Source organism: Gavia stellata, chromosome 4 (genome assembly GCF_030936135.1).
Source record: "Gavia stellata isolate bGavSte3 chromosome 4, bGavSte3.hap2, whole genome shotgun sequence".
Classification (NCBI taxonomy): domain Eukaryota; kingdom Metazoa; phylum Chordata; class Aves; order Gaviiformes; family Gaviidae; genus Gavia; species Gavia stellata.
This window is the reverse complement of record NC_082597.1, coordinates 84,893,600-84,920,675: the sequence shown is the minus strand read 5'-3', so window position 1 is coordinate 84,920,675 and position 27,076 is coordinate 84,893,600. Positions and strand designations below refer to the sequence as shown.

Below are 27,076 nucleotides of genomic sequence, written 5' to 3'. Positions count from 1 at the left end.
GCCCATTGGCCACGGCGCCCCTCAGCGGGGAGGGACGAACCCCGCACATGCGCAGGAGGAGGGCCGTTGGCGCCGGGCCGGAGCCCAGTCCCGCCCCCTTCCCGCGCGCGCCTCCGGGCCCCCCGGTGCGGCCGGGGCCGGGCCTGCTGCTCCCTACCCGCCACCTCCTCCGGGCTTGGAGTAGCAGCCCCTACAAGAAGCCACGTCGCTTAGAAAGCGCTTGTCGGAGCCAGCCCCTTCCCCACGGAAGCCCGGCCCCACATACCCCCATCCCCAAGCAAACGTCCCCCGCGCCTGGGCGGCCTTTCTCGGGAGCACCGGCCCGCCGCAGCACCGGGCTTGGCTGAAGTCGTCTCCCCTCATCGTCCTTGACAGTAGCATTGTCTACTTGGCCGTGTCTTTGCACGTAACGAAACTACTGCTCCCGCCACGTTAGACGTCGGCCTGTCTCCATGGGAGCTCAGGGTTCACCTTCACCAGTATGTCGGCAGCACTCAGCTTCCCTCTCTCCCGCAGGTATTTCATCAGCTGAGGCCGCTGTCTCCACGTAACCTTTACTCCATACTCGTGCTCGGGGGTATCCGTAACCAGTACTGCTGCTGACTCCTCTCTCCCACAGGGATCAATATCGAAAGCCAGCTCTTCCTCTGGATGCCAGGCATGGCTGCTTGTTTGTGGCAGAGTGCGGCTGCACCTCCAGTTCCTGGTGGAAGGCACCTGTGGAGTCTCTACATCTGGTGGACTAAAGACTTCTGGCTCCACAGGCTGGGGAGCAGGTAATGAAATTATTTCTCCACAGTTCTCTGGACTGTTCACCTGGATGGTGGCTTTTGCTGCTGTCCCTTTCTTGGGCTGGCTGCGAGAGCGCTGTGTGTTCTTCCTCGAGCTATTCAGACGATCCGAGGCGTGGACTGCATATCCTTCTGGATTCTCAAAAGTTAAAGGAGGAAATTTGCAGGCTACGGCTCTTCGACAAGCTCCTCCCGCATGAAACGAACTGGGGTTGGCATCCTGATTCTGGGGTTTGTGAGGACCACGATGCTGCTTCTGGCATGCTTTCAACACCACTGACTTAGTTGTTTCAAATTGTGGGCACACCTGAAGGGAAAGACATAGTAATAAGAAAGCAACAACAATTTGCTCCAAGTTGGAGATGCCAACCTGATTCTACTCCCCCACCTATCCCATCTTTTTTCAGTGTGTTCATTAAGTGGGTAAATCTGGTCTGCAGCAAAGCAAATCAGTCAGTAACCAATCACCTAAGCAGGAGAGACCGCTGAACTTCAACATTATGTTCTGCCGCTCTTCTCTGAAGGTGTTCGGGGTGCAAGTGACCTATTCTCTGGCAACTTAAAAAGCCCTCAAGATTTGGCTTTTAAAGAAAAGTCTAGCTGGTGCCTACTCCTGCAACCCCTGCAGATTTAAAACAGTTCAGAACTTGATCCTCTTTCTTTCTGTGTCTTAGCATAACTCTGAATAGATTCAATGAACTACATCCTCAGTCTCCCTGAATGAGTCGAACTGGGAGCAATAAAAAATTATTTAAAGGATGCCCACTTAGATCCATCACCTTAGATTATGTTAATAAGGCTTTCAGAATATTCCCCCAAAACATCTCTACTTCAAAACATAGTTAATCTCTGTATTCTGGAGTAACAGATCACCCAAAAGCCACTTCTAAAATCCGATTTCTATAGAAGATGGTCAAAGCTCAACAATCTGTATTTCTTTGAAAGATTCTGGACTGTTACTCAAAACCTGGAAATCCTTCTATTACGGTATTCTTTATCTTTCTGGGTATCAACAAAAAGAGTCAGGTTCCGTTTCTTGCAATTTGCTTTTCCCTAGAGCACGCCAAACTGGGTTCTAGCTACGATAACTACAGACCCCTTTCAGCATTCCTAAGTTACTACATAGTCCCTCAAAAAACTAAGTGCAATTTAATTAAGGACAGTAATTGCCTGCTGTACAACTGAACTGTTTGAATGCAAAGACTTTGTGCAGGAAAAGAGAAATGATTCCCTGATAATTGTATCCTGACACATACTTAAAAGAACATCTGTGAACCACTGACTTTGAGGCTGTGACTTCCTGGCTTCAGAAAACATGTAGGGTAGGCTTTACCAGTGCAGGAACCTAGCAGTCAGGAAGGCATGAAAATGTAGATAACAAAGAAGACAGGAGCAGAAAATCAGTTGCCACTGAAACAAGTTGACAGAAGCTCTGCAGAGGATGCTTCAAGAAGTTACAAACCTACCAGGATTTTCAAATGCAAAAATATCTAACAGTTTCAGTGCTGATAGCTTTAAACAAATTTTAGAATCATTGTATGTTTGGAATCGAAGAGCTAAGTACCAGTGTGGATATTTCCACCTCTTCCAAACAAAAAGAGTGCTTATTGACAGCAGCTATTTTACTTAGCGTTTCAGAAGCCATAGAGCTAACTGCCTCAAGCATGTGAAAAAAATTAAAGAGGAAAAAATTGAACATGTTCTACTTCAAGTTTAAGGCATCACAAAAATAACTCCAGGTCACTGGGAACAAAGGAATGTTTCATGCAGGTGTGAAACCACGCTTCCCGAGCCTGCTTTGTGAAGAACAGAGAGCCAAGCAGCAGTAATGCTTAAACAGAGCTCCCCTAGGTGATGACTATTGTTGTGTAGGAACAGCCTGTCTTCGCAGCACCTGTTTGCTAAAAAAAAAAAAATATTTGCGTTACATGACATAAGGAGTATCTTAGGACACTGCAAACAGTCCCTGGCATATTTTTTCAGACCAGAAAAGGAGCCCATCAGAAGAATGATATGGAGAGAAACTATTCAAAACACACAGAATGGAAAAGAGGGCAGGTTAGAACAAATAATCCTGAAGTGAAAACCCACGTTCTCTAAATTTAGCAGTGTCAGATTTAAACAAAACACCTAGTACTTTAATGTATAATATTTAGAGTTCAGCAGTAATTTCAAGTAGCAAGCCAATAAAAAAATTCCCCCTAATGTTTATTATGTGCAGGGTTTTCGGTTGCCATAGAAAACAGCATTTTCCTGATGAGAATTAGTTTTTCAGAAGACAAATAGCCATATTAATCAGTACACACTGCACACAGTTTTATTCCTTCAGATAACCAAGACCTTAGTGGTTGTAGTTAGAATGTGAAGCAATTCAAAAGCATTTATTTATGCCTTAGGCAGCTACAGTGAATTCAGGTCTGTGCTACTCATTTTCAGTATCCAGGACAGGTAGCTTTCTGTTGAGACACACAGGAGAAACTTGAAAACCGTTGCCGTGGGATGCCGGGGGAAGGATAATCTATACTAACCCAGGCAGCTGAGGTGTTCTGGTCTACAGGTTTTGTAGGAACACGTCTTGGATTCTCGGCCAAAGGTAGCGCAGTATCATAGCAGTGGACGGGCCCCTCTCGCGGCCTTTCAAGGAATGCCAGCTCTGCCTTCCTGGCCTTGCGGGGACATTTCTTCTTCGGAGGCATCAAAAGATATGGAAAAACCGCTTAGACACCTCATGATGCTTGCTAGAGCCAGCTGGAGAAAGAGGAAGGCACCCCAAGGAGATGCTAAAGTGCTCTCAAATCTGTAGAAGGCAAACAAATGGACACGAAGACAAACTTGTTTGGAAACTTCAGATCTAGTTTTTAACAAAAGTAAAACATTTATGCAACAGTACAGTGTACACATCTCCATGCAGACTTTTTCCTACCAGTAGTTTTTGAACCTTCTGTCGAATTTCAGGTAGCTTTAAAAATGCACAGCAGAAAAGATAAATGCTCCAAAGCTTCACGAAAGCTGATAGCCAAATACATCGGGGGGGAGACAGAGACACAAACAAAACAAGCATCCCAGCTGCAAAAGGAGTTCTCAACTGGCCTTTGGGCAAGACTCAACGTTACTGGAAAAATTAGTTTCTTATGAAAATACGTATTTAAATGCCAAGACAGGCAAACTCACATAGGCATTTTTCTTCATAAAAATGTTTTAGAAGTAATTTGGAAGACATCCATCTATGATAAGGCCTGACTAAAATACTGAAATACAGAACCAACTATGTTTAGAAGAGGCTCGGCCGCTGAAATTTTAAGGAAATTCAGACCACTGGGAGAGAAGAAGAAAAAAACTGGAATGGGAGTAGCTGGCCTACGAAACCAGCTGTGTCAAGTCAGCTATCAGAAAAATTTAAAGAAATAATTTCCTCGCAGTAGCTCAATATCTAGTCTAGTCACAAAGAATGGTTTAGGAATTTGAAGTCAGAAAAACTTGTTTTTTTTCAATTTAATCCATAAAACTGGTTTGTAATGCAGAGGTGTATTGTAGGGCCAAGATAACCAGAAATCTTTCCATTTCTAGTTGCTAACTAGCTGTATTATTTAATTTCGGGAATTTTTAAGGTTTTAAATCCCGAGCATACTTGACGTTTCTCTCCTGCACTCTACATGTCTTGCCCGATTTTTCTTTTTACCTGGTGAATAAGTTCCAGCCGGAAGGACATTGCGTTTAATTTCCCATCCGACAACAGCTGAGCGCGGACGAGGGATTTTTAAAGAGAACAGCTCCTGAGAAACGCCCTCAGCGGGCACCAGCCTGCCTGCTTACCGACGCGCAGCCTCCTCCGCGCCTCCTGCCAGCTCCCCGGGCCGGATACAGCCGTGACACCCGTTAAACGGTGGAACTCCCCGGCTCTTCACGAGGGACCACCCGGGACCAGCCACCGGCGACGCGGCAGGGGCTCCCGGTCCGAGGCGGCGCGGCTCCCGGGACAGGCCCCGCGCTCCAGGCACCAGCCGAGCGAACGGCCGGAGGCGGGTGGGGGGAGCGCGATCCCTACTGCCGGGACCGGCGCAGGCCCGCCCGCGGCCTACCGGCACATCCGTATCCCCCGCCGCCGCAGCTGATTGGCCCGGTCCGCCCCGCCCCTGTCACCTCTCATTGGGCCAGGCCGGCACGTGACGCTAACGAGTCGCCGGGCGCCAAATTCAAACCGGGAAAGGATCTCTGCCGCGAGCGGCGGCGGAGCCCGGAAGCGCCGGAGGTGCCGCCTCCCTCCGAGCCCCCCGCCCTGCCCGGGGAGGTGGTGAGTCGCGACCTGCGCCCGGCACCTGCCACAGCCTCCCGCTCCCCGGTGTCTCCCCGCGGGGGCTGCAGGCAGGGGCCGGCAACCCTGTGAGAGCCGCGCTGGGAGCGTAGGGCGGCTGGGAGAGGGAAGCGTCTAGGCCCGGGCTGGGGCGGGGAGGCCCCAGGGGAGCCGGCGGACTTACCGGCGAGCGCGGCAGGGCTGGCGTTGGGTGAAGAAGGAGCTAGGAGCGCGGTAGCGCTCCCCCCTTTGCCACCCCCGGGGCCGTGCGTACACAGGGTCGCTCCTGGGCCTGGACTGGTGGTAGCAGCTCGAGGCCTTCTTAGGAAGTGGCTCCCTCCCGTGGGGGATGCGGCCTTTTGGGGCTGGCTAAAGGTTACTCTTGCCGTTGTCTTACGGGGATCTCCCGCTGAGGGAGTGGAGCAGATCGCGAAGGGCCATGTGTGTGCCTGGGTGCTGCAGGCCGTGTGTAACGCTGAACGTTTCTGCCGGTGTTCGCCGGCGGCTGGGCAGCGGGAGACCGCGGGGCTGCCCGCTCCCTGCACGGAGGGTATCAGCTCAGTTTTTTATCTGCCAGACTCTTCCCTGTTTGTACCTATGCAGATGATTCCTACTGAGAATTTTCTTGTTTACTAGCTGGCCCAGTCAAATCTACCAATGCAAAAGGCCTCTTTTTTTTGTTACTTGTTTCTATTCTGCCTGCCATCCCTAATGATATTAAGTACAATTTGTGTATTCTTGTTCTGGTACAGTTTGCTGCAAGAGACAGCCTCCACCTAATTCTTGAATGGCGCGATACTTATATGTGGTCTTCTCAGAAGGGACACACTGCATCTTACCCTGAAAGCAGTCTCTCTGAATTTTATCTCCTCTGCTTTATGATCTAAATTGTCTGTTGTCTAAAAGTTTGATATTTAAACTGTGTGCTGCCAAATGATGAATTTATTGGTTCTTGACAAATCTACAGAAGGAATGACTAGAGCATTTACTTTACATTTATTTTAAAGCACCTAACTTCTGCTGCATTTATTGTGTGCCTTTGTGGTGTTCAGGACAACCTCTGCTTTCCAGATCTTAAACCATCTGTTAAATTCCCTTTTCTCTCAGGTCGTGTGATCTGCCGGTTACAGCAATGAGATATAAGAATCAGGACTGCTATTTCTATGTTCTAGCTTCTCTCCCCTCCAGCTTGCTGGCTCATGCTTGGTCAAGTCACTTTACAGCTAAGTCTTAGTCTCCCTTTCTGTAAAGCACCTGTACGTACTTCCCTCATTATTATATACTCTGTGGCTCCCAACTTGTGATGCAAATTATTTACTTTGCAAGTCTCTCTCCTGTCCTGCTTACACAAGGTGTGGATAAAGGAGGTCCAGTACCATTTTCCAATAGCCTCGTCAACCTTATTTAATGCTTTCATTTTTTATTTTCCGTCCTTGTTTCTAGCTTTGTAGCAATTGCGGAGAATGCGTGCTCTGTGGGAGGCCCGCAGTGATTTGCTGCACCTTTCCTAGCTGTTCCTGCCCCCTGCACTCTTATGTTGTATCTTTTGTTCTGCAGGATTTGTTCTGGTCCCTTTCAATGGAGAATGACTGTCTAGATCAATAATGAGGACCAGCCCTCGCAGGCCCTTAATTCTCAAAAGACGGAAACTGACCCTCCCACAGAAGGATGCATCCAGTACTTCAGCAAGAGATGAGAACAGTGGTCAGGAGGAAAAGGCTCCTAAGCAGGAGCAGAGCCAGGAGGACCAACACAACAGCAAACCCAGAGACAAAACAGACTGTGGCCTGCAGAAATTCCCAGCAGGGATAAAGATAATTGACCATCCGACCATGCCCAACACACAAGTGGTGGCCATCCCTACAAATGCTGATATCCAGAGCATCATAGAGGCGCTGACAGCAAAAGGAAAAGAATGTGGCAACAATGGGCCCAACAAGTTCATTCTCATTAGCAGTGGGGGCACGTCCCGTTCAGCAGGTCCAACGCCATCGCAGCATCTCCCATCAGAGAAGAAACCCAGTGCAGCGACCAAGGCTGCAGATGGTCAAGAAAGAGACAAGAATGTTACACAGACACCTGGCCTTGCAGGAGGGACAATGCTCTGGCATTCAGGAATTGATTCCATGGTTGGACAGGAACAGGAGAGCAACAGTATGTAATCTTTATCTGTTTTTTTTTTTTTGTCCTGACAGACAAAGAGATGTGAAGTGGGCCAATGAATGTAGTGCTTGAATGTCAGTACGCAGTAATGAAAACTATTTCATTAATTACAAAATAGCTATGGGTTTGATTCTGATAATCTACATAGCTATGCATATGTAGTGAAACCTGAAGGATCTTGGTGGATATATTTTTGGTGGAAGATATGACATACAAAAGGGTATAGCAAAGCAAAATTTTAGTGCTGGGGAAAAAAGAAGGGTTGGCTTGAGGAAGTCAAGTCTAGAAGAGTGAAAGACTAAGTTTCATTTAGCAAAAGGATTATTGCTGAATTCAAGACTAACATAGAGTACCCTAGTCAATGACAAAACATACAGGCCTAGAGCTTTCAAAAAGAGATGATTCCCATCCTTTAGTAACTAACAGGTGAGTCCTCCGTGGCTGTCTCATGAAGCTGCTGAAAAAATGTTAGAAGTGGGGTGGATTTTACTTTGAAACACTGCTCAGATCAAATTTGTATTTGCAACTTAAATTAGCTATGTAGCTTTTGGGCTGTAGTAAATCTTATCCCACAGTAAAGTACTGTCTGACAGGAACCCATAGACAGCTGCAATAGCTGCATTGCTACAACTAGCCTCATCAGAAATAATAAAACTCTGTTAGCCTTCATTGCTGTGGTTCAAAAACCTGGAGACACCTAAGCGTCTGACTTGGGTCTTGTGCTAGGTCTTTCAGCTGGAGTTTGTCACCACCTTCCTTGGCCTCTGCTTACTAGATTCATCTTTTTGCTAAAAATACTTGAACTGAAGTACTGGATCAACATTGTCCTGTTTTGGTTGAGAGCAAGTCTGGTTTGAATGTTTGTTTTTAAAGCTGCAGCTTTTTTGAGAAATTGGACAGATTCACATGAAATCAGGAATCCAAGGTTGAATTCCTTCCACAAGAAACGTTAGCATTGCAATACCATCTTGTCCCTATCTTGAGATGGGGTACCTCTTTTAGAAGTGTGGCTAGTGCCTTCCTTTTGGCACTTAAGATGAAGGGGGAAGAAGGTTACTTGTGAGTAAGCAGAGCTATGGGCTTGTTATCCCAACAGGCAGTGGCGAGACAATGGGCTCTGTGTTGGACAATAGTCTCACTAACATCCAGTGGCTGGGGAAGATGAGATCTGATGGGCTAAGTCCCTGTTCTGTGAAGCAAGACACAGAGAAAGAGAACCAGGTGCCTCTGCGGGAAAGAATCAAGGTAAGTAGGAGAAGACAACAGAGCGTGCGCTAAAACTTTTGACAGGGAAGTAATCCGTGTGGATCAGAAGACTTGCAAGAACTAGGCATCACCATCTCTAAATAACCTGAGTTTGGTCTTTACTGATTTGAATAGCAGAACCTGGAGGATCTAGGGATGTTCCATGGCCGCCCTTGTCAACTTTGTGAGCGCTCATGTATCATTCCTTCTGTCTCTCAGACTGAAGAAGATGCTGCTGCTGCTGCTGCTGCTATTCCTACTGCCGCCACCACCTCCTCCTCCTCATGGCAGGATTCAGTATCAGAACGACCTCCTTATTCCTACATGGCCATGATTCAATTTGCCATCAACAGCACTGAGAAGAAGCGTATGACTCTGAAGGACATCTATACCTGGATTGAGGATCATTTCCCCTATTTTAAACACGTGGCTAAGCCAGGTTGGAAGGTAACAAGCAGGCCCTCAAGTTGCTGTGGGCCACAGGGTGGTATTATCGTAACCTGGATGAAAATGAAAAGTTGTTCCCCAGTCTGCAGAACAAGATGGAAGTTAATTTTAACACCCCACCTCTCATTCCAGATGTTCCCTGTTCCACTTCTTGTATCCCTTTTCTCATTACACTTAGGTAAGATGATGGGATGTTTGATCACTGGAGTAAGAATAGGGATCTCAAGAGTAAATAGAATAAGAGACTGATGAGAGGGTTGGCTGGGTATGCAGCGAATATGAAGGTCCATGTTGCCTGCACTTTGGAATGTAATCCCTCTGCCAGGGCAGTCATGTCCCAGGTAGGCCCTGCTGTGCTGATAACAAAACTACCGCTTTTCAACCTCCCCCTCGCTCCTTTCTCCGCAGAACTCCATTCGGCACAACCTGTCCCTTCATGATATGTTTGTCCGTGAGACATCTGCTAATGGTAAAATCTCGTTCTGGACTATTCACCCTGATGCAAACCGCTGCCTAACATTGGACCAGGTATTTAAGGTGAGTGCCTCATGCAAAGAAAATGGGACAGGCTCTCCAGTTCCTAAATGCCACACTAGCCAGATGCACCTTATTTTAACAGGAAAATTAAGCTGCTTTGACTTCAGCCTTTTTGTATAAGCTGGACTCAGTTGCTTCTCGTGACAAATAGACAAGCTCTGTATTTGAAAGAAAAGGTGCTGTGGCTATGCATATGAACTGGAGCTTCTGTGGGATGCATTTATTCTTCAGGTGGTGTGCCAAATGTAATAGTGAACTTGTTCAACCTCTTTCCACGGGCCTGATTCAAATGCCTAGTGAGAAGCTTTCCACTGAAGTTGACCAGGAGTTCCTATGCTGTTTGATTAGACAGTCATAGGATGGAATTGCCCTACCCAGCTAGGTATCTTAGGAAGTACCATTTTGTGGGAGAAACAGCTTGTGAGTCTGGTATAGGTGTGTTTAGACTCTTCTGTGTTTTCTGCAGTGGGTGGGCAGATTGACTCTTGTTTGCTCAGATTATACAAGGTTACAATGTCCCATTTGTTCCCCCTTTGGTTGATAACTTCATCTCATTTTTCTCCCTCTCAATGCCTTGCTGCCACCAGCCGCTGGACTTGGGGTCACCAACATCGCCTGAGCACTCTGAATCAGTAAGACTTACCCTCTGGCTCGGGGCTTGGGCTTCCATTCTCCTCTTGCCAGTCACTGAAGGAAAGGACAAGAGGCTTGGGGAGGGGGACTGGGTCACTGCTGCACCTAGTCATACAGCTCCATGCACACCCTTTTTGGGGAAAGGAGTCGAGCCAAAGGTTGATTGCCGTCAGCTGGTGTGCTCTCTCTACAGCTGGTAGAGCTGTATAGCTTTGAGCAAGTAGAAGCTTACTGCTGAGGTAGGCTGCAGTGGGCACCGACAGGCTTCGGAGAACAAGCCCAGACAGAGATTTCAGGTAAAATCCTCATCTCCATGGCAGCAGTCCCAGTCTGTTCTGGGGCTCAGATCCAGAGAGAATGGGATCTCTCTGTGCTCCGTTTTCATTTTGGAACCCAGCTGCATTGTGACTCTCAGAAGGATGAACCTGTTTGCTGTCTCTCTTGCATTCAGCAATTTTAACAATGACAGATTTGCAAGCAGCCAGTCAAACGCTTTTTTGTCACGGCTACAGCCCTGGCCTTCCTTCCATCTGCTTAGACTTCTGATTCCTCTGTTGCCTCTGCTATTCTACTTGAACATCTATCTGGTCTATGGTTTGTATAGAGATACAATATACAATAAAGCTATTCTATTCACCTTTCCTCAAGCACTGAGGACACCGAAACCAGGTCACTTCTGCAGTAGAGTCTGCAGCCGGAGCAGCTCTGTCATGCCATCTCTTTTTCTACACAGCTTTTGGTTGGCAGCTGGCTTTGAGGTGGCATGGCTGCAAAACAGCAAGTGGCACAGAGATCGAGCCGGCATGAGTGCTGGGTGCTAACAGCTGCTCTCTGTATTAGTGCAGCACAGGCTTCTGGATTCGCAGTTCTGATTGAGGCAGCAGAATAAAGACGGATTATTGTCTTTAAATCTCTTTGTTTCCTCCTTCTTCTCTTTCTTATTTCACAATGACTGCAGCAGCAAAAGCGACATCTTCCTGATCCCCAGAAGAACACGGGAAGCAACAGCAGCAGCAAAACTGAACCCCAGAATGCACGTGAGTGTCTAACATCAGCCTAGGCCAAAGAGAATCAGTTCCATAAATCTGGGGCACTCTCACAGATTCCCTTAGGAATAGAAGTGGAAATTCTTATCCAGGTTTGCCAGCTTTTAGGCTTCCTGCTGTCAGGTTTGGAGCTGAAGGTGTTATGGCTCTGTCTGAGAGAGGATATGATGGGGAGATGGAGGGGATTGGGTACTCAAATGGAGTGAGAGCAGAGCTTGCCCCAACTTGAGGGCTAGGATCTGTATGAAGGACTGTTTTCTTGTTCATCAGGCCTTCTGGCTTGGGATTTGTATCCTCAAAATAGCAGAGGAGGCAGGTGAGCCTGTCTCTGATCGGATGTTTATTTTGGGGTATTTTGAAGGGCTTCCTATTAGATGCCTGTGTTTCAAGAGGGAGTAGAGGAAGGGCAAGAGGCTAGTGAGTCCATTCTTTTCCCTTCCAGGCCGAAAGATGAAGCCTTTGCTTCCTCGCATCAACTCCTACCTGGTTCCGATCCAGTTTCCTTTGAGTCAGCCTCTTGTCTTGCAGCCTTCTATGAAGGTTCCTCTATCCATGGCACAGGGAGCATCCCTCAACAGCTCAGAGAATTTCCGGAGCAATAAGCGTGTGCGCATTGCTCCAAAGGTTGGTTTCTTGTTTTCTGAGGGGTTTTTTGTTTGGTTCTTTTGGGGGGGGGGGGGGGGGTGTGGTTTTGTGTTGGTTGGTTGGGGTTTTTTCTTTTTTCTTTTCTATAGCTCTTGCCTTTTGTGGACCCTGTTCTTCATATGGTTCCTTTGTGCATCTTTACTAGGTGCTCTGAAACTCTAAGCTCATAATAAAGAACTAGCCAGTGACAAACCTTGCTGTCCTTTTCTGTCTCTAGGATGACTATTACCTGCTAGTTGACTTGCTATAAGGATGGTACTATAATTCACTGGAGGAGGGGGCTCTATGGATTGGTCAAGGCAATTTTTGTCTACTGCTTGGATGTGAAGAAATAAGAATGGGAGAAATGGCTTTGTCCTGCCCTTAAAACATTCAGATTTTGGCAGCTCTGAAGAGACATGTAACATAGGGAACTTCTGAAAGAGCCTTTATTTGCATGTAGTCTCCTCCCAGAGGTTTTCAGTACCTGGTGTTTGCTAATTCTGTGGAGTTCCCAGTTATTCTGGGCTCAAGCAAAACAACTATTAAACAGGTCTTTCTCTTGGCATCTGACTGCTCTTGGATGCTTAGACATTGTAAAGCTTTAACTTCTTCCATCCTGTCTAACCATAATCCTGTTTTCCTTTGTGTGCCTGCTGCTTTATGTTCTCTCCTGCTACGATTTATATTTCCCCTGTGCTCTTTTGATAACCTCAGTCTTTTTCTTTTCTTTTTCCTTGGTTTCTGGGAAAACTGCCCTCATTCATTTTGTTATTTCACATGTAGATAGTGTAAGGAGAAATCAAAGGGGTTACAATTTTCCAGAAATATTCAGCACTCTTCTGCCAGTACTCCTAGAAGTTCCTCATAGCCCAAGTGCTCTGAAGGGCACGACTTCCAGTCACTTAGCTAAAATCTTTCCCATGTGATCTGTAGGCTTCTTTGTATCAACTTCACACAGAGATCAATCTCTATCTGCTGTTACAGTTACTGCTTTCTGAAGATCCTCCTCTTACCTGTTCTGCTGTCCTTAAGTGCCAGTCTGTCTTTTCTTCCTTCCACTTTCATTTGGATTTTGGGTGGGTTAGATCCTTGCTTACTTGACTGCATATCACTTGTGTTTCTTTGTAGATGTCACTCTCTACAGAAGAGTCATCCTCTTTACCCATGGCTGCTGTCAAGGAGGAGAGTCAATGTGATGAAGGCTTATTTTCCCCAACCCATTCCCTAAAGGACAGCAGCTCCCAGCCTGGTGAGGAATCAGCTTCTTTCCCTGAGAGCGTCTGTATAAAGGAGGAAGAAGGCTCTCAGCTGGATGACTGGCTGTCCCCATTTGCCTCAACTGTAACGGTAAAGGAAGAGCCAGGCTTGTTCCTCCCAGTCTCATCCACAAAGGAGAAGAAACAATTCACCATGCTGAAGTCACCATCTAAGGCTGTTTCTGACACGTTAGTTATAAAGAGGCGGGAAAGGCGGGAAATAGGCAGATCCAGAAGGAAACAACGCCTAGCACTGCCTTGCTCAGAAGAGCCTGTCCTTGTTTTGCCAGAAAGCAATAGCTTTGACCCTTTCCGATTAGGGGCAGACCCTCCCTTCCTGCAGGAAAGCCAGCCTCTTGAGAATGTATCACAGCTCAGCTGCTCGCAGGGGGAAGAGGGGCCCTTTAAAACACCAGTCAAGGAGATGTTCAGCAAATTGCCGGTTTCTTCCACTCCCAGCAAAGTCTCGGCAACTACTACCCCTCCCCTAGGGGGTCTCGATACCTGGAAGTCTGCATCCTTAGCCAAAGAAAGTCACGAGCTGGACTTCAGTCCAGTGAGAACCCTTCAGTTGCCGTTCACACCCCTCCAGGAGAACCAGGACTTGCTGGGTTTTAACAGCACACCCCTTAAAAATCCCCTCTTTGAGTCCCCTCGGGAACTGCTCAATACAGAATCCAGTGACATGGTGCATGTCCCCCTTACGAGCTCTCCAGCTTTTATTCATGAGTCTACTAAGCAATCGTCTGTTGAACTGCAAGCCTCTGGCTTTACTGAAAACCGGTCACTCATGGAGGGCCTGATCCTGGACACCATGAATGACAGTCTGAGCAAAATCCTTCTAGATATCAGCTTTCCTGGTCTTGAGGATGAAAACTTAGGAACAGACATTAGTTGGTCTCAGCTCATACCCGAACTGAAGTAAACTGGCCTGAGGGTTGACTTTGGCTTGTTCTGATATTACAGAAAGCACTCTACTCTTCTGAGATCTGTTCATGTAATCTAAGAAGACTTTTGACTGATTCCCACATCCCTGGGAACAGAGGGCATTATTGACTCCTGCTAAGCTGGGAGACAGGCCCATTGGCTGCTATGAGCTCCCTTTATAAGCTGCAATAGACTATTTATGTGGAACAAGATAGAACCTCTCTAACCTTGTGTTAGAGATGAGAGTCCCTGGAGAGAGGTTATCAAGAGAACATCTAGGTAGGCCCTGAATGGCATTTGCTACTCAAGCTATCAGAGGGTATGGATGTACTCCTCAGTTATGTACAATAGGTAAGAGCCAGGGAACCTCCTCCTAGCTCTGTCCTTACTTCCCTTTACTTCGTTCTCCTGTTACTTAGTACCATCTGTGTAGTTTTAATGGCTGTAAATACTGTACATTCCTTAAATTAGCCCTTAATTATAATAATAATTTTATTCTTGTAGGGTTATGGGAGCATTTGGGCTGGTAAAGGGTTTGACTTAGTGTTGTCCATATGTTCCACATCTCCTGTATTCTTCTACCCTAGATGAGAGCCCAAAATACTTGTTTTTTTTCTTCTTTGACTTCAGAAACACATTGGTCTAGGCTGTTCTGAAGGTTGCTGGGGCAAAGATCTGAAACATCACCTATATGTGACTCGAGTCAAACTGGAACAGGTTGTTATCTGGATTGCAGCATAAAAATCTTGGTTTGGCTTCCTTTTTCCAGGCTGGAATGGAGAACAGCTTGGATTAAGCTGTATAGCTCTTCTGGTTCCAAAGTCCTATCATTATGTATCTAGAGGACTAGGTAGAGTCACTGTTGCAGTAAGATGGACTTCTATTGAATGGTTAAAGTTGCCCTCATTACAATCGTCAGTTGAAAACGTAAAAAAGAACCTATAAAATAAATGCTGATATTTCCACTGAAAAGTGACCTCCGGAAACACAAGGCATGTTTCTCTTGGTGCAATAGGACAACTCCTCCCAGTTCTGTAGAACACTTGTCAAAAGAGGAAATTGCCATGGAAAAGACCTGATCCTTCTGCTTGCAGACAAATGAAGGCTCATGTATCTACATACTCAATAAAGCTTCTGTGGGAACACAGCCGAGTATTGTCTTTACTTCTTTCACTCTTAGCAGTGTGCTCAGGCTGGACCATAGCATGAACAACTGATTTTTGCTTGTCTAATATGTGTGTGTTCTGTGATCATTGAGTAAGTGACCATTAGGACATTTTTAGTATTCCTCAGGCTATGTGGCCATACCATGTTAGTTTTGGTTGCTCAACCCTCTGGTTCATATAATATACTTTTTCCGGCTGTTCATGGGTAAATCCTGACTTTACAAGTCAGAAACACACTAACTTAGTCTAAAACTTCAGAACACCACCAGCAGACTAGTTTCTGTATTTTGTAAATGCGAAGTAAGTCTCGTTCATAAATCGGTATTTCTGCCTTCCCCTATAAACACAAAACCAGATTTAGATGTGTGTGGTTTTCAGAACTGCTGTTCTCTCATGTGCTAGTTAGAGGTTATTTGCCCTCAGAAGATGTTTCAAGCACTTTGTGTTGATGATTATTATTTCAGGTTTTGGGGGAGAAATATGGGACTCCCTGATATGCATTTCTGTCTGCCTAGTGCAAACGACTGCTCAGCTTGAGGCCAACAGTGAAAAATGTTTTACTAGGCTGCCGTGTGAATTTTGGACCAGACTATTTTTGTCAGTGATTAGCAGTTGAAGTTCTATCACTTCTGATTGAGTCTTAGTGTTTCCTTGCCTCTACATGGGAAATAAGAAAGGACTTCAGGAAGCTTTAGGACTAAGAACTGTTGGGTGCCAGTAACCTTTTAAGTGTATTTTGTTTAGGATTGATTTGCCAATACTGCCTGTGAGGGCAGGAGGTCTTGGTTCCTTCTTCTGTGCAAATGTCCTCTAGTAAGTAAGTAGTTCACGTCCTCCAGCCTGGACTGAAATCATCATTCTGTGATCAGGAAATTGTAACAGGCTGCTGCTAAAACTGATTAAAACTACACAGCACATCTGTCTTCAGGGCGGAGAGCTGAAGGGAAAGCCATAAACCTCAATCTAGGCTCAGGGGGAAGAAGAGATGCAGACAGAAGGCAAGATTGTGGTCATGAGGCTGCAGAAGAGACTCACTTTGTGGTTTGTGGCACACTTTCTTCTAGTACATGTTACACAGCCATCAACACTCTACTTGGGTTTCTCAAGACATCCTATCTCCCTTTCACCTCACTTCTTGCTCCTGAGGGGATGCGTGCACACAACTGGCATCCAAGAGCCAGCTAAGGATCATGTCTCCAGCAGGTTATGAAATGCTCTTGTCCTTGGGATGATGGGATGGTGTCAATTCCAGGTGGGTGATCCCTTGCTGTCCCTGTCAGCTGAGGTGCTTTGATGGCCGCTTCATATTATATTTTGAACATAGTAGTGCCAAAGACTAGTTTCCCCTCCTGCTGAGTATTCCACTGGGAGCCCTGCTAGAGGGCAGTTATATCAAAAAAGGAGGGGGAACAACAGAAAAAATCCCGTTAAGCAGTCCTACCTACTGCTCCCACAGCAGATTTCCCAGTGTTTTGCCCAACCTAATTCAAAGCCCCAGCTGGTGAGGATTTCATCACAGCCTTCAAGAAGACTACTTTATTTCTCTCCATCCGTAAGTGTTTGCCTGATATTCTGCCTGGATCCTTTCCTTAATTTCATCCTGGTCCAGTCGCCACTGTAAAGTTGTACAAAAAGCTATAAAGCCATCACACCAGTGTCTGAGTGACTGCAGCCAGCTTGTTGAAAATTGTGTCTTGGCTTTTCCTTCTGTTCTTTCCCCACTGGTATTTACACGTCACTATTTATGGGAATGAGTTGTTGCAGCGCGGAAACTACTATGAAGAAAAGTTGTTCGAGTGTGGAAGTCAAGGATATTTCCATCTTTAGCAGTAAGAAGTTTCACAACTCTGTTGTCACAAAGGGAAAAGGACACTTGCTCTTAATATCCCAGGCCTAGCCCGCAGAAGAACTGCAAGATTAAATGTGATCAGTTGTTGAAAGGCAGACAAGCGTGGCACAAGGCAGAGAAGGGGGGAGCTGAGCTTCTAATCGCTCGGCAAAGCAGCTGTTTGAAGGATGTCGGATTAAATTGGTAGTTTGTTGCTGGAGGTCGTTGCTTAGGTATCCTATATTTGAGCAACTGGACTGTTCAGGGGTGCTATTGCTCAGGCGTGAAGTGACAGACAAGTAAGACAGCTGGAACTCAAGCACTTTGTGCTTTCGGGCAAGTGCTAGAGGCATATGCAGCCAGGTCATGGTGGGAACAGTGAAAGCGGGGCTGCAGGGTAGGAGCATTACGTTTTGAAAAGGTACAGCAACAGGAGTAGAGCATACGCTAAAGTTTAGGGAGTTTGGGGCACTGTATACAGGGGACTCAGACAGGTGGAAGCATATAGGTAATTGCGTCATGGGAAGGAAAGTGCCCCCCCCCCAGCTCTTGGCACAGACAGGACAGGTAACACAGCAGCATCGTCCAAGAATAAAGATTATTGATAACCTTCCCCAAGAAAAGACACGGTCCTGTTATGCCTCTGCTTTAAAACAGCACAGCTCTTGGGCAACACTACACCAGCAGCAGCATTTCCATAGGAAAAAGCCATGCTTTTTGCCAGTGTCTCCCTATGCAACCCTTTTCAGTGAGTAACTGTACCTTTTGAAATCAGAGGTTCTCTGGAAATTGTACACCTACCCCCTTTTTCTGCCTGTGAGCAGGCAGAGGTGCAGGGCTTACAACCAGCCCCGACCAAAAGAATTCCGATATCCTCCCTGCAGGAGCTCTACCACATACCTCCATCCTTACTGCTGACCTGGGGTGCTCACTTGAAGCTTTAGTCAGGCTTGGGAATAAGATGGGACATATCAAGTCACATTTGCTCAGCAAGCGACAGCAATGAAGCGGTTTGACAGTGTTGTCAAGAAGAGCGTCTCTCAAAAGAGATCTATGGTTGTAACCAGGTAGAAGGCTTGGCTGCCACATGACAGTAATAGCAGGAGGGAAAATAAAGTATTTTGTAAGGAAGAATGGGGAATATAGTTAAGGCTTTGTGAATAAAGATTTTACTTTGGGCATTTGGGGTAACAGTGTCAGGGCAGTGTCAAGTTGGCAATTCACAGGAAACAGGAGGTCTGTGTGGCACGGGGCGTTGTAACCGGGCAAATAATTGAAGAGTTGTATGTTTGAGAGCAGAGCAATAAAGTAGGCTCAGAACAGAGGAGATGTGTACAGAGGGAGAACAGAGGCCAGAAGGCAGGAGTCACCCATCCCTCTGCAGGCTCAGTATTTGGACTGTAGTTAGAGGTGTGATCTCGTAAGGTGCTGGATGCCTCTGTCCATCCTCCTTCAGTAAGAGCAGAGCTATACTTCTTGTCTTCTCATCAACCTGTTGTAGCTCAAGAGCAGGTAGGCACAGTTCTTCGCACCCTTTGCGCAGCACTCTCCCTGTCTTCTCTGAGTAACGTGCAGGAGAATCCCAGGACTGTTCTTGAGTTCTGATAACAGAGCAGCCTCTTTAACACCTTCCAGCCAGTGAAAGAAAACATTAAGATATCATTTTCAAAGGATCTGGGACACACAAATCCACAGGGAGCCGGCAAGTGCTGTGGATGCTCCGCTCCTTTGAAAATTCGGCTCTATGCCTGGCAAGAAGTGTGACAGACGCAAAAGGAAAGGTAATTCCTCTTCACGGTTGAGTGGGATTCCTCCTACTCCATTTTGTCAGCTGCGAAGGACTGGATGCCCCCTGACAGGAGGTGAGTAAAGATGATGATCGCCACCGTTTTGCTTTTGCAACTTGGCTGGGGGAGGAAGAACTCGAGCCCTTCCCCATATGAAAGAAAGAGACCCTGTTTTACAACCCAGCAGTCTTTGTGTGAGGGTGTCAGGCCTTCATTTCTACCAGAGGGCAGTCTAGCTCCAAACGAAGGTGGAAATTTCTTTTTTAGTAGAATACCCAACTTCCCCTTTAAAATGCATTATGGATTCAGAGAGTAAAGTGACAGGCTTGAAAAATGGGAGCTTGCTCCTGAACAGAAATAGCCTCCCTCCCCTTTTCCCAGCAGAGGTGAGCTACAACTGGATAAAAAAAATATTCAGGGTACAACAAAGTATTAGCTGCCTTGAGGTTAAGAAGAAAGTGTCCTGTTTCACTAGTCATCTCAGACTGGTTTCTTGCTGTGATACAAGCAGAGTTTTAGAACGTAAAGGCCATGAATCTGAATTGCTGGTGCAATTCAAATGACACATTTGTCCTTGAGTTTCAGTTACAACTTTTCTTGGAAAAATAAAGATGATAAATACCCTGATACACCGTTTACCAATACAAGCAAGAGGTTATGCAAAGCAGATTCTATTCCACACCTCAAAATCTGTGGGAAGTCATTATGAAGAGCACACTGGTAAGCTGTTTGCGCAGAAGAAATATCATCAGAATTATTTATCCTCCACGTTTGCTTCCTTTTTTTTGATGTACCCTATTTAAAACCAGAAACATTTAATGACGTTATTTAAGAAAGCCAAGCAAAACAGTCATCACAAATGATTATTAAGGGATAGTCAGACACGGATGGCTTATGTTCCCTGCTGTTGGTCTCTATTACCTTCTCAGGGACGGAGAGGAGGTTGCTGCCCATAGGGCCTTTGTTTATTTAGTAATGTAACTTGTAGAAGGTTAGTTTTGTCATATTCATCTGTGGTTACAAACAAGAGACCAGCTGATTAGAGCCAGGACTGTTTGGAAGATGGATAAACCAATTTTCCAACAGGACAAAAAAACCCCTCATCTTCACTGGACACCAGAGGGATCTCTTAATATTGCTGACATTTTCTATAGAATACTATTTTTCACTGCCAATATGGTATCTTTTCTTGGTGTCCTGTATTGTTTCACTTTTTATGTATTTTTGTGTAAGTTTTAATAAAGGCAAAGGTTTGTATTATATCATTACACAACACGCCAGAAGTTCCCATCTCAACTCTTCGCTTTTCTCATGGAGTAACATGTTTAGATTACTTACTTATATTTTTTCTATTCTGAGTCCTGAGAAGATTACATGTTTGTCTATGCACCAAGTTGTTTTGGATTGTGGAATGATATGGAATTCCAGCTGCAATTTCTCTTCTGGATAATGCATGCATATTATTAAGCCCTGAAACACTCAACTTAGAGGTAGTTATGAGATTCTTGCGGTATAATCTGTCCTGAATTATCAACATGCATTTTCCACCTTAAGCTTCAGTTTAGAAAAGCTTTTTTTTTAGGGCAGGTAACGTTTTGCCTGCTTAGCTGTTGTTACATACAGAGAGGTTACTAGAGGAGGAGTTGCTTCAGGCATTGTCAAGTCAACAATACATGAAACTTTAATACAAATATTTGTTGTCAAGGACTCTGTCATCCTCTTAGGGCTACTTCTTGTAGACTGGAAGTGCCCATACATAATCTGTGCTACTGCTGTCTCTCCATTTAGACACTCAGTTCTCTCTCTTTCACAGATTCCCCATGACTACACCCTATTTCATCTTTGCTCCATATGCAGTGCCTGTCTTCTCCTTTACTTCTCCCTCTCTTGACAGGCGGCATGTTACAGGTTAGGACTCAGATGCTGGGAAAAAACATGGTGCTCCGTGTGTCAGGTCGTCAATAGTCCTGCCAGGCCTCTGAACAAGGCTTTCATGTTTGCAGAGTTTCTGTCAGAAATAGTCTCCCGGGAGAGCAGGTGTCTCTACATTTCCCTCCGCAACCCCAAGTCTTTACATGCAGACCAGGATGATCCCCAGCCTCCAAACCCCTACCCTGCCCGCTAGATAATTTTGGCGCACATCATACGCTTGCTCTTTGTAGATCTTCACCCACTCCCTCTCAGCCCCTCCTCTCATTTTCTACATGTCTTAATCACTCTCTTTTTCTGCTTCAAAGGCCACTTGGGGCCCTTGTTATTCCTTTATGAATTCAAATCACAATGTGGCCTTAAAATTTTGGACAATTAACAGTGTTTGATGTATTTAGCATCCAACAATAGGAGGGGGAGAAAGGTCAGGAATGCAGCAGAACTGACACCATAAAGCGCATCACTTGCAACTTGTGGGATCACTGAAGATGCTTTCAGCATCAACATGCTTTTCCAAGTATTTGGAAATAATGATGTCAATGCCACAGAATGGTCTGATCGCAGGAGCTCCACCCTGTAGCTAATCAGCGCTTGATGGGCTGCACTCCGCTATGCATACCCGTGGGACTGGCATACTACAACGATAAGAGCTGTTTTGCCATTTCCCATAGCTGAATCTTAGTTTTGATTTGTTTGCTGTTTTTATTAAAATCTTGATCGCTGGAGTCAGGAGATCATGAGATAATCTCACTTGTCATTCAATTCTTGCCAAGGCCTAGCCAGCAAGAATGCAAAGAACAGCTGGGTGATACGATGTACGAATGCAGCCTAAAGGCTAAGAAACCAAAGGAACCCAGTATTTATAATTTAAAATAAAATTACATTGTTAAACCATCATTGTTATCCATCAAATCCTTGGGGTCATAACACATCCCTCTGTCAACCTGTCACTGTGCGTCCGTTGTGTACACAAAGCTGCTTCTGTGCTAGCAGTGGTACTGTGCTGGTGAGTCCATCATCAAATCCTCAGTTGTCTGAGCAGAAGATAGTCATACTGCATGTCAGTCTCAGCTAGAGCTAGTCTTGTTCTACTGGGGAGGGAAGGGGCAGGGAGCACAGGGAATTCGTTTCACAGAATCACTAAGGTTGGAAAAGATCTGTAAGATCATCAAGTCCAAATTTCAAACAATCAGCCCAATTGCTTCTGTAAATGACAGCACAAGAATGTTTTGCTCAAGTTAAAAAAAAACCCCATTTTGTAGCAAACCTTTTGTTGAAAAGACCCAGGGCCTCCCTGCTGTGGAGGGAGTTTGTCAGGGTGTCCTCCTTGGCTTTGCTGCATCCCTTTTTATGAGCTGAATGAAAATTTTCCAATTTTTGGCTGTTATAAACATTCTTTACAAAAATTTATTTCGCATCCCTAGCAGAGACATAGTTGGCAACTAAAACCTGAGAAGAGATTTGTTTAGTACAGCACGTGCTCCAGCACAGACTTGCTGGAGTGTATGGAGATTGCTTTCTGAACTGGCTCTTCACGACTGCCAGCAGCTGAGCCTGGGGACGTGAGCTCTCTTGTGTCCTAGGGACTTCTACCGGGCTTCAGGGAGCGGACGTTAGGAAGGAAGACCTTGATGAGAAGAAGGTGACTCAAAGAGCCAAATGGAGACAGGGTTCAGAGGCCATAGAATCATAGAATCATTTAGGTTGGAAAAGACCTTTAAGATCATCAAGTCCAACTGTAAACCTAACACTGCCAAGCTCACCACTAAACCATGTCCCTACGCGCCACATCCACACGTCTTCTAAATACCTCCAGGGACGGTGACTCCACCACCTCCCTGGGCAGCCTGTTCCAGTGTGTGACAACCCTTTTGGTGAAGAAATTATTCCTGCTATCCAATCTAAACCTCCCCTGGCGCACCTTGAGGCTGTTTGAGAGAATAAAGAACGGGAGAAGATTGGATAAGGACCATCATAGTCACAGATTCAACAGTCCTCAGGTTTAAGGCTGGGCCAAAATGATCAGGTACCGCAGAAAAGCATGAAGGATGTGAAACACTGTTTTCAGGGTTTGGGTTTGACTGTTTTACAAGGGATGAGCCCTGTGCCTTGCACCTACCCACAAGGAGAAAACACAATGCAGGAAAGGTGCTGATTCACTAAGCAGGACTGAGGTGGTGTTCCCGAAGAACCAGCCGCAACAGGAACATGTCTTTAAAGATTCCGCGAGCACTGACGCTTGAATTGCTATATTTCTAACTAAAAGTCTGCCTGAACAAGAGAGAAGAGGTGGGCTGCAAGACCCTTTAGAGTGGCTGACTCCCCCCAGAACTGAGTGTGAGCGTCTGAGCAGCCCTGCTACGGCAGAACTGCTCCAGTCAAGGTGCTTACAGAACATCATGTTGCAGCAACCAGAACCATGCTACAGGCACAAATACGCATGGCTTAGACTGTGTATACTGACAAACAGACCTGGCTGAAGTCATTACAGTTAATTTCAGCAAGTTATACTGCTGACTGATGAAGAATTCGACTCATCTCAGTTATTTTAAGATACGAAGCAAGCCATTTACAGAGAAACATGACAGCAAACATCGCAATACACCTAGCAAGTGCTGATAGGAAAGTTTTCCACAGCATGTGTTGGAGGACTCTAAAAGTAAAACTCGTCCCCAAAGAAAAGGAGGTTGGAGGCAAGGACACCCATTGGGGAGATTCTTTAGTTTCTGAGGACTATATCTGGGCTTCATTTTGATCAAGACGAGATCTGCTCTGATTCTACAGCTAGCTAGATACAGGCAAAAAGCATATCAGTGGTCGTCTTATTTCTTTGTGGCAGTTGTTGTTTTATATAAAAAAAATAAAGGTTTTGAGAGAAGCCTGTAGACAGCCACTCAAAGCACCTTGCCAAGACTCTGTAAGTGCTTTTAGTAATAAGCCCACACATATGCATACCAAATTAAGCTTTTCGAGGCAACTCTAACAGCACTGGGTTTTACTGTTTGAGTATTTAGCTTTGAGGACATCCTCTGAAAGGAGCCTTAATGGTGTAAAATTTTCATTATTATTATGGCAGGATAGAGAGACTTAAAAAAATTTGTCTGTGTTAGGGACAAGTGCATTCTTAGCCTCAAGCTAAGTGGATAATGGAAATACTGTTCTCCCTACGGATAGGAAGTGGAGGGATGGTGAAATGAAAGCAACTATCCAGAGACACACACAGGAGACATCTCTGAGACTGCACATTTCCAACTATTGTGCCATGGCCTTAAATACAGAACTATCCTTCATCTCAGACTCTTGCATACTTTTATTGGTAAGCATATTCCGACCAGAAATTACTCTCTACTTTAAACATCTTCATGAGCACAGAGAAGCTCTAGTGTGAGTAAGATAGTTGCCATTGCTGTGCGCATTAGCACACTAATAAAAGTGGATACTATTTCCCCTTGTGAAAACAAAGCCAAAGTCATCTAGTGTAATTAATGCAGCCGTGTAACGGAAGGGGGAATTTTTTATTGCCTGCTGCATGACCAGCAACTGTTCCGTGGCAATGCTAACTATTCTAGCCAAACAGAAAAGGCCCCTTTGCATGCAGCTTAGCTCAAGCAGTGAAATCAATACAGATGGGACACGAATCATTACAAGCAATACGTATACAGCAGGGGGTATTCATATTGGATAACATTGTTCCAAGTTTGCTACAGTGTTTTCATAAAACTAGTCCCTATGGCAGATGACTACAGAGACTTGACCCCAAATTACCTAATTAAGCAAAAACTACTGTACTTTCTGACCGACCTCACTGGCAGGACACACTTTGCTGTCCAGCAGCTGAGCGAAAACATTATGTACGTCTGAGATGACATTTATTTCAAGGAAACTTGCCAGACGTATTCACAGATATAAATACTGTAACCTGTTACTTATTATTTGAAGACTAGGAATATATTTTGTTATCCAAATAGAAAAACTGGAGGGAATTCAAAGCAGAGGAAGCTTTTTTCCCAAAGAATTTTTTTTCTAGAGATGGAAGGGGAGAGAGAAGCATGCATAGTTTGCCTGAGTAAGGTTTGGCCTCTCATCCCTCCTCTGCACCATCTGTGCATCCACAGACTGTGCACAGGCTGTGAGAATGCAAGAGGATAAGCAGAAAGTCCTCTCGTAGCGATCCAGCACTGGGCCACCGCAAGGAATCTCCTGGTCTTGACACAGGTGTGACACCGAGACGCACTTTTACAGCCACTTGAAACTTGTTCTACCAAACCAAGACGGTGCCTCGGAAACCGGTGTAATGGAGAAACAGCCTCTGGGCTGGTTACATTACGTGAAGGCTATTGCTGAGCTCTGTAACAGCCCAGCTTGACACAAAAGAAATGAAAAGCTCTTTATCTACATTCCACCCTCCCACCTGCACTGTGTTGGCTCTACAAGAGGACAACATAATACTTTCCAAACTGTTGAAAGAGAGAAAAATTCAAAGCTGAAGAGAATTCTTTAAGAAGGGAACAAGTATTAGAAGTTGCAAAAGTAGTGGGAGAGTATTTTAAAGAGGAATGATTAGGTTAGGTAAAGCTTCCCAGAAGTGAGGTACGAGGAAAATCTGTGATGAAAGAACCTCAGCTTGTGAATTTAAAGTCAAACCAGTGAAAGCCTTCAACAGAGCAGCTCCTCAAACAGCTGGGATACTCCCTAATGCTCCTGACAGAGGGAGGCAAAATCTTTACTTTGTCTCATGTTCTTTAATCTGGGCGTTACTTCTTTCCCATTCCTCCCCTTCACCACTTCAGGTACTGTTCATGAAGTCCTTCAACAAAGGAATAGCTGGCTGGAATATTGACCCTCTCCTGTTTCTTGGCTGGGCAAACTGACTACTGGGAAACGCCGCTTTTCAGTGCCTTTCCTCAGAAAAATGGGCACTGGTTCTGAATTCTTCAGCACGTCTCAGACATGGAGGGGGTCAGCACCGGGGACCGACAGCCACCAACACAGACACAGTGCTGTGGCTTTGTGGTTGGATGCTGGACTCTTTTGCCCCAGAGCTCTCACTGACCCGTAACTGCTTGAGCTAGAAGGCCAAGCCGCTAGCAGGAGCAGGGAGAAGGGCTTTTATCTTCCGTGGAGACGGAGTGGTGCTTCCATTGCCTGAATAGCTCTGTTACACATCCCGTAAGAATTTCTGTATGAAGGGTGGAGAATAGTGAGGTATAACGGGTTATGATTATTGCATGTGACTGGATCAAAGAAGGAAAATAATTTCTCAGTATGTATGGGGTTGTGTATGATGTTTTTATCTAAATCAGTTATATTTTTCCAACAGGCTGTTGGTAAATCATACACTATTTTGCAGGACCTACAAAAGATGACTGGGAAAGGCATAGCTGCTGGAAATAAACTTAAATTTGCTGCACTGTCGTCTGTTGCTCCATTAGAAAACCTTTGAGAGTGTCCATTCTGCAAAAAACCTGAAAGCACCTAACCTACTTAGTAAATGGGCTCTGTTTAAGAAGAACAGGATGGAAAAGTAATAGCTGACTAGAAAAAAACAGTGAACCAGAACCCAGCATGCCCCTGAAGGGAGACGATAGTATCTTAGCTGACTCCACCTCCATCAAAATAGGAGGGTTTTTTGCCAGGTCTGGGACCTAACACATCACAGGATATAAAGAGTTAAGTGACCTGCTCCTTGGAACGGAAGGGATGAAGGAGGGGAGAAAGCTTTAAATGCAATTTGAAGAATTCTCCCCTTTGAGGCACTAGGAGAGAAATATTTTGGGAGTTATGGGCCTGGATTAGCTGGTCAGACCCTAAAGCAGGACTACTCAGCAATGGCTCCAGCACACCGCAAGGCAAACCAATTTTGATTGGGCTTTGCCAAAGTGTGGGACAAGAACAAATAATAAAGGGTGGCTAGCTGCAAGGAGGAACTGGGACTGGGAACTCTGAGCAGTCTCTCCTCTTTGGGCCCACACGCGCAGCCAAAGTGGGAGATGATCTCATCAGCAACTGCGTAACTCTGCCCATAGGTTGCAAGGTAGGGACTGTAGGGGATCTGGTCCCAAGACGTTCTGTTCTACTTTATAGTTTTAAGGTCTGTTCTGAGGCTTTAAGAAAATTGGCACTGCCATTGCTGCCAGCAGAAGCAGAGCTGCCTTGTCAAGGCTGGCCTGCCAAGGTAGCCACAGTCTGCAGGAGGGGAAACAGGGCCTTGTGTGAGAGTAGAGGTGTGTGATTCAGTACTGGCTTATGAGGATGGTGAAAGGACTTGATAACAAGACTCAGAGGATGCTCAGTGAGGCTACAAAAGTGCATGTAAATCAGGAATCATGACAACCTAGAGGCAAGAAAACAAGACCGTGGGAACACAGCATCCCTGGGAATATCCACTATTTAAACTTTCTTC

At 45.6% G+C, this 27,076-nt stretch overlaps 2 protein-coding genes across 2 annotated transcripts; one reads left to right on the top strand and one right to left on the bottom strand.

Moving 5' to 3' along the window:
- Positions 1–432: 432 nt before the first annotated feature.
- RHNO1 (RAD9-HUS1-RAD1 interacting nuclear orphan 1) lies at positions 433–3,543 on the bottom strand. The gene is made up of 2 exons (XM_009818392.2): positions 3,320–3,543; positions 433–1,098 (listed from the first exon to the last, which is right to left on the bottom strand). The coding sequence occupies exons 1-2, from the start codon at positions 3,485–3,487 to the stop codon at positions 433–435; spliced, it is 834 nt and encodes a 277-aa protein (XP_009816694.2). The 5' UTR covers positions 3,488–3,543.
- Positions 3,544–6,686: 3,143 nt separating this feature from the next.
- Positions 6,687–14,421, top strand: FOXM1 (forkhead box M1). Its single transcript, XM_009810305.2, has 8 exons — positions 6,687–7,236; positions 8,342–8,490; positions 8,710–8,937; positions 9,346–9,474; positions 10,062–10,106; positions 11,066–11,144; positions 11,596–11,777; positions 12,909–14,421. Exons 1-8 carry the CDS (start codon positions 6,687–6,689, stop codon positions 13,959–13,961), a joined length of 2,415 nt encoding a protein of 804 aa, XP_009808607.2. The 3' UTR covers positions 13,962–14,421.
- The last annotated feature ends 12,655 nt before the right edge of the window (positions 14,422–27,076 follow it).

Bases quoted from the DNA above. Each gene is read 5' to 3' on its own strand.
- RHNO1 (XM_009818392.2), bottom strand. From the start codon at position 3,487: ATGCCTCCGAAGAAGAAATGTCCCCGCAAGGCCAGGAAGGCAGAGCTG. The intron at 1,099-3,319 runs GTTAGTATAGAT...CTTTCCCTTCAG, and splicing joins AGAACACCTCAGCTGCCTGG to GTGTGCCCACAATTTGAAAC.
- FOXM1 (XM_009810305.2), top strand. From the start codon at position 6,687: ATGAGGACCAGCCCTCGCAGGCCCTTAATTCTCAAAAGACGGAAACTG. The intron at 7,237-8,341 runs GTATGTAATCTT...TTATCCCAACAG, and splicing joins ACAGGAACAGGAGAGCAACA to GCAGTGGCGAGACAATGGGC. The intron at 10,107-11,065 runs GTAAGACTTACC...CAATGACTGCAG, and splicing joins CGCCTGAGCACTCTGAATCA to CAGCAAAAGCGACATCTTCC.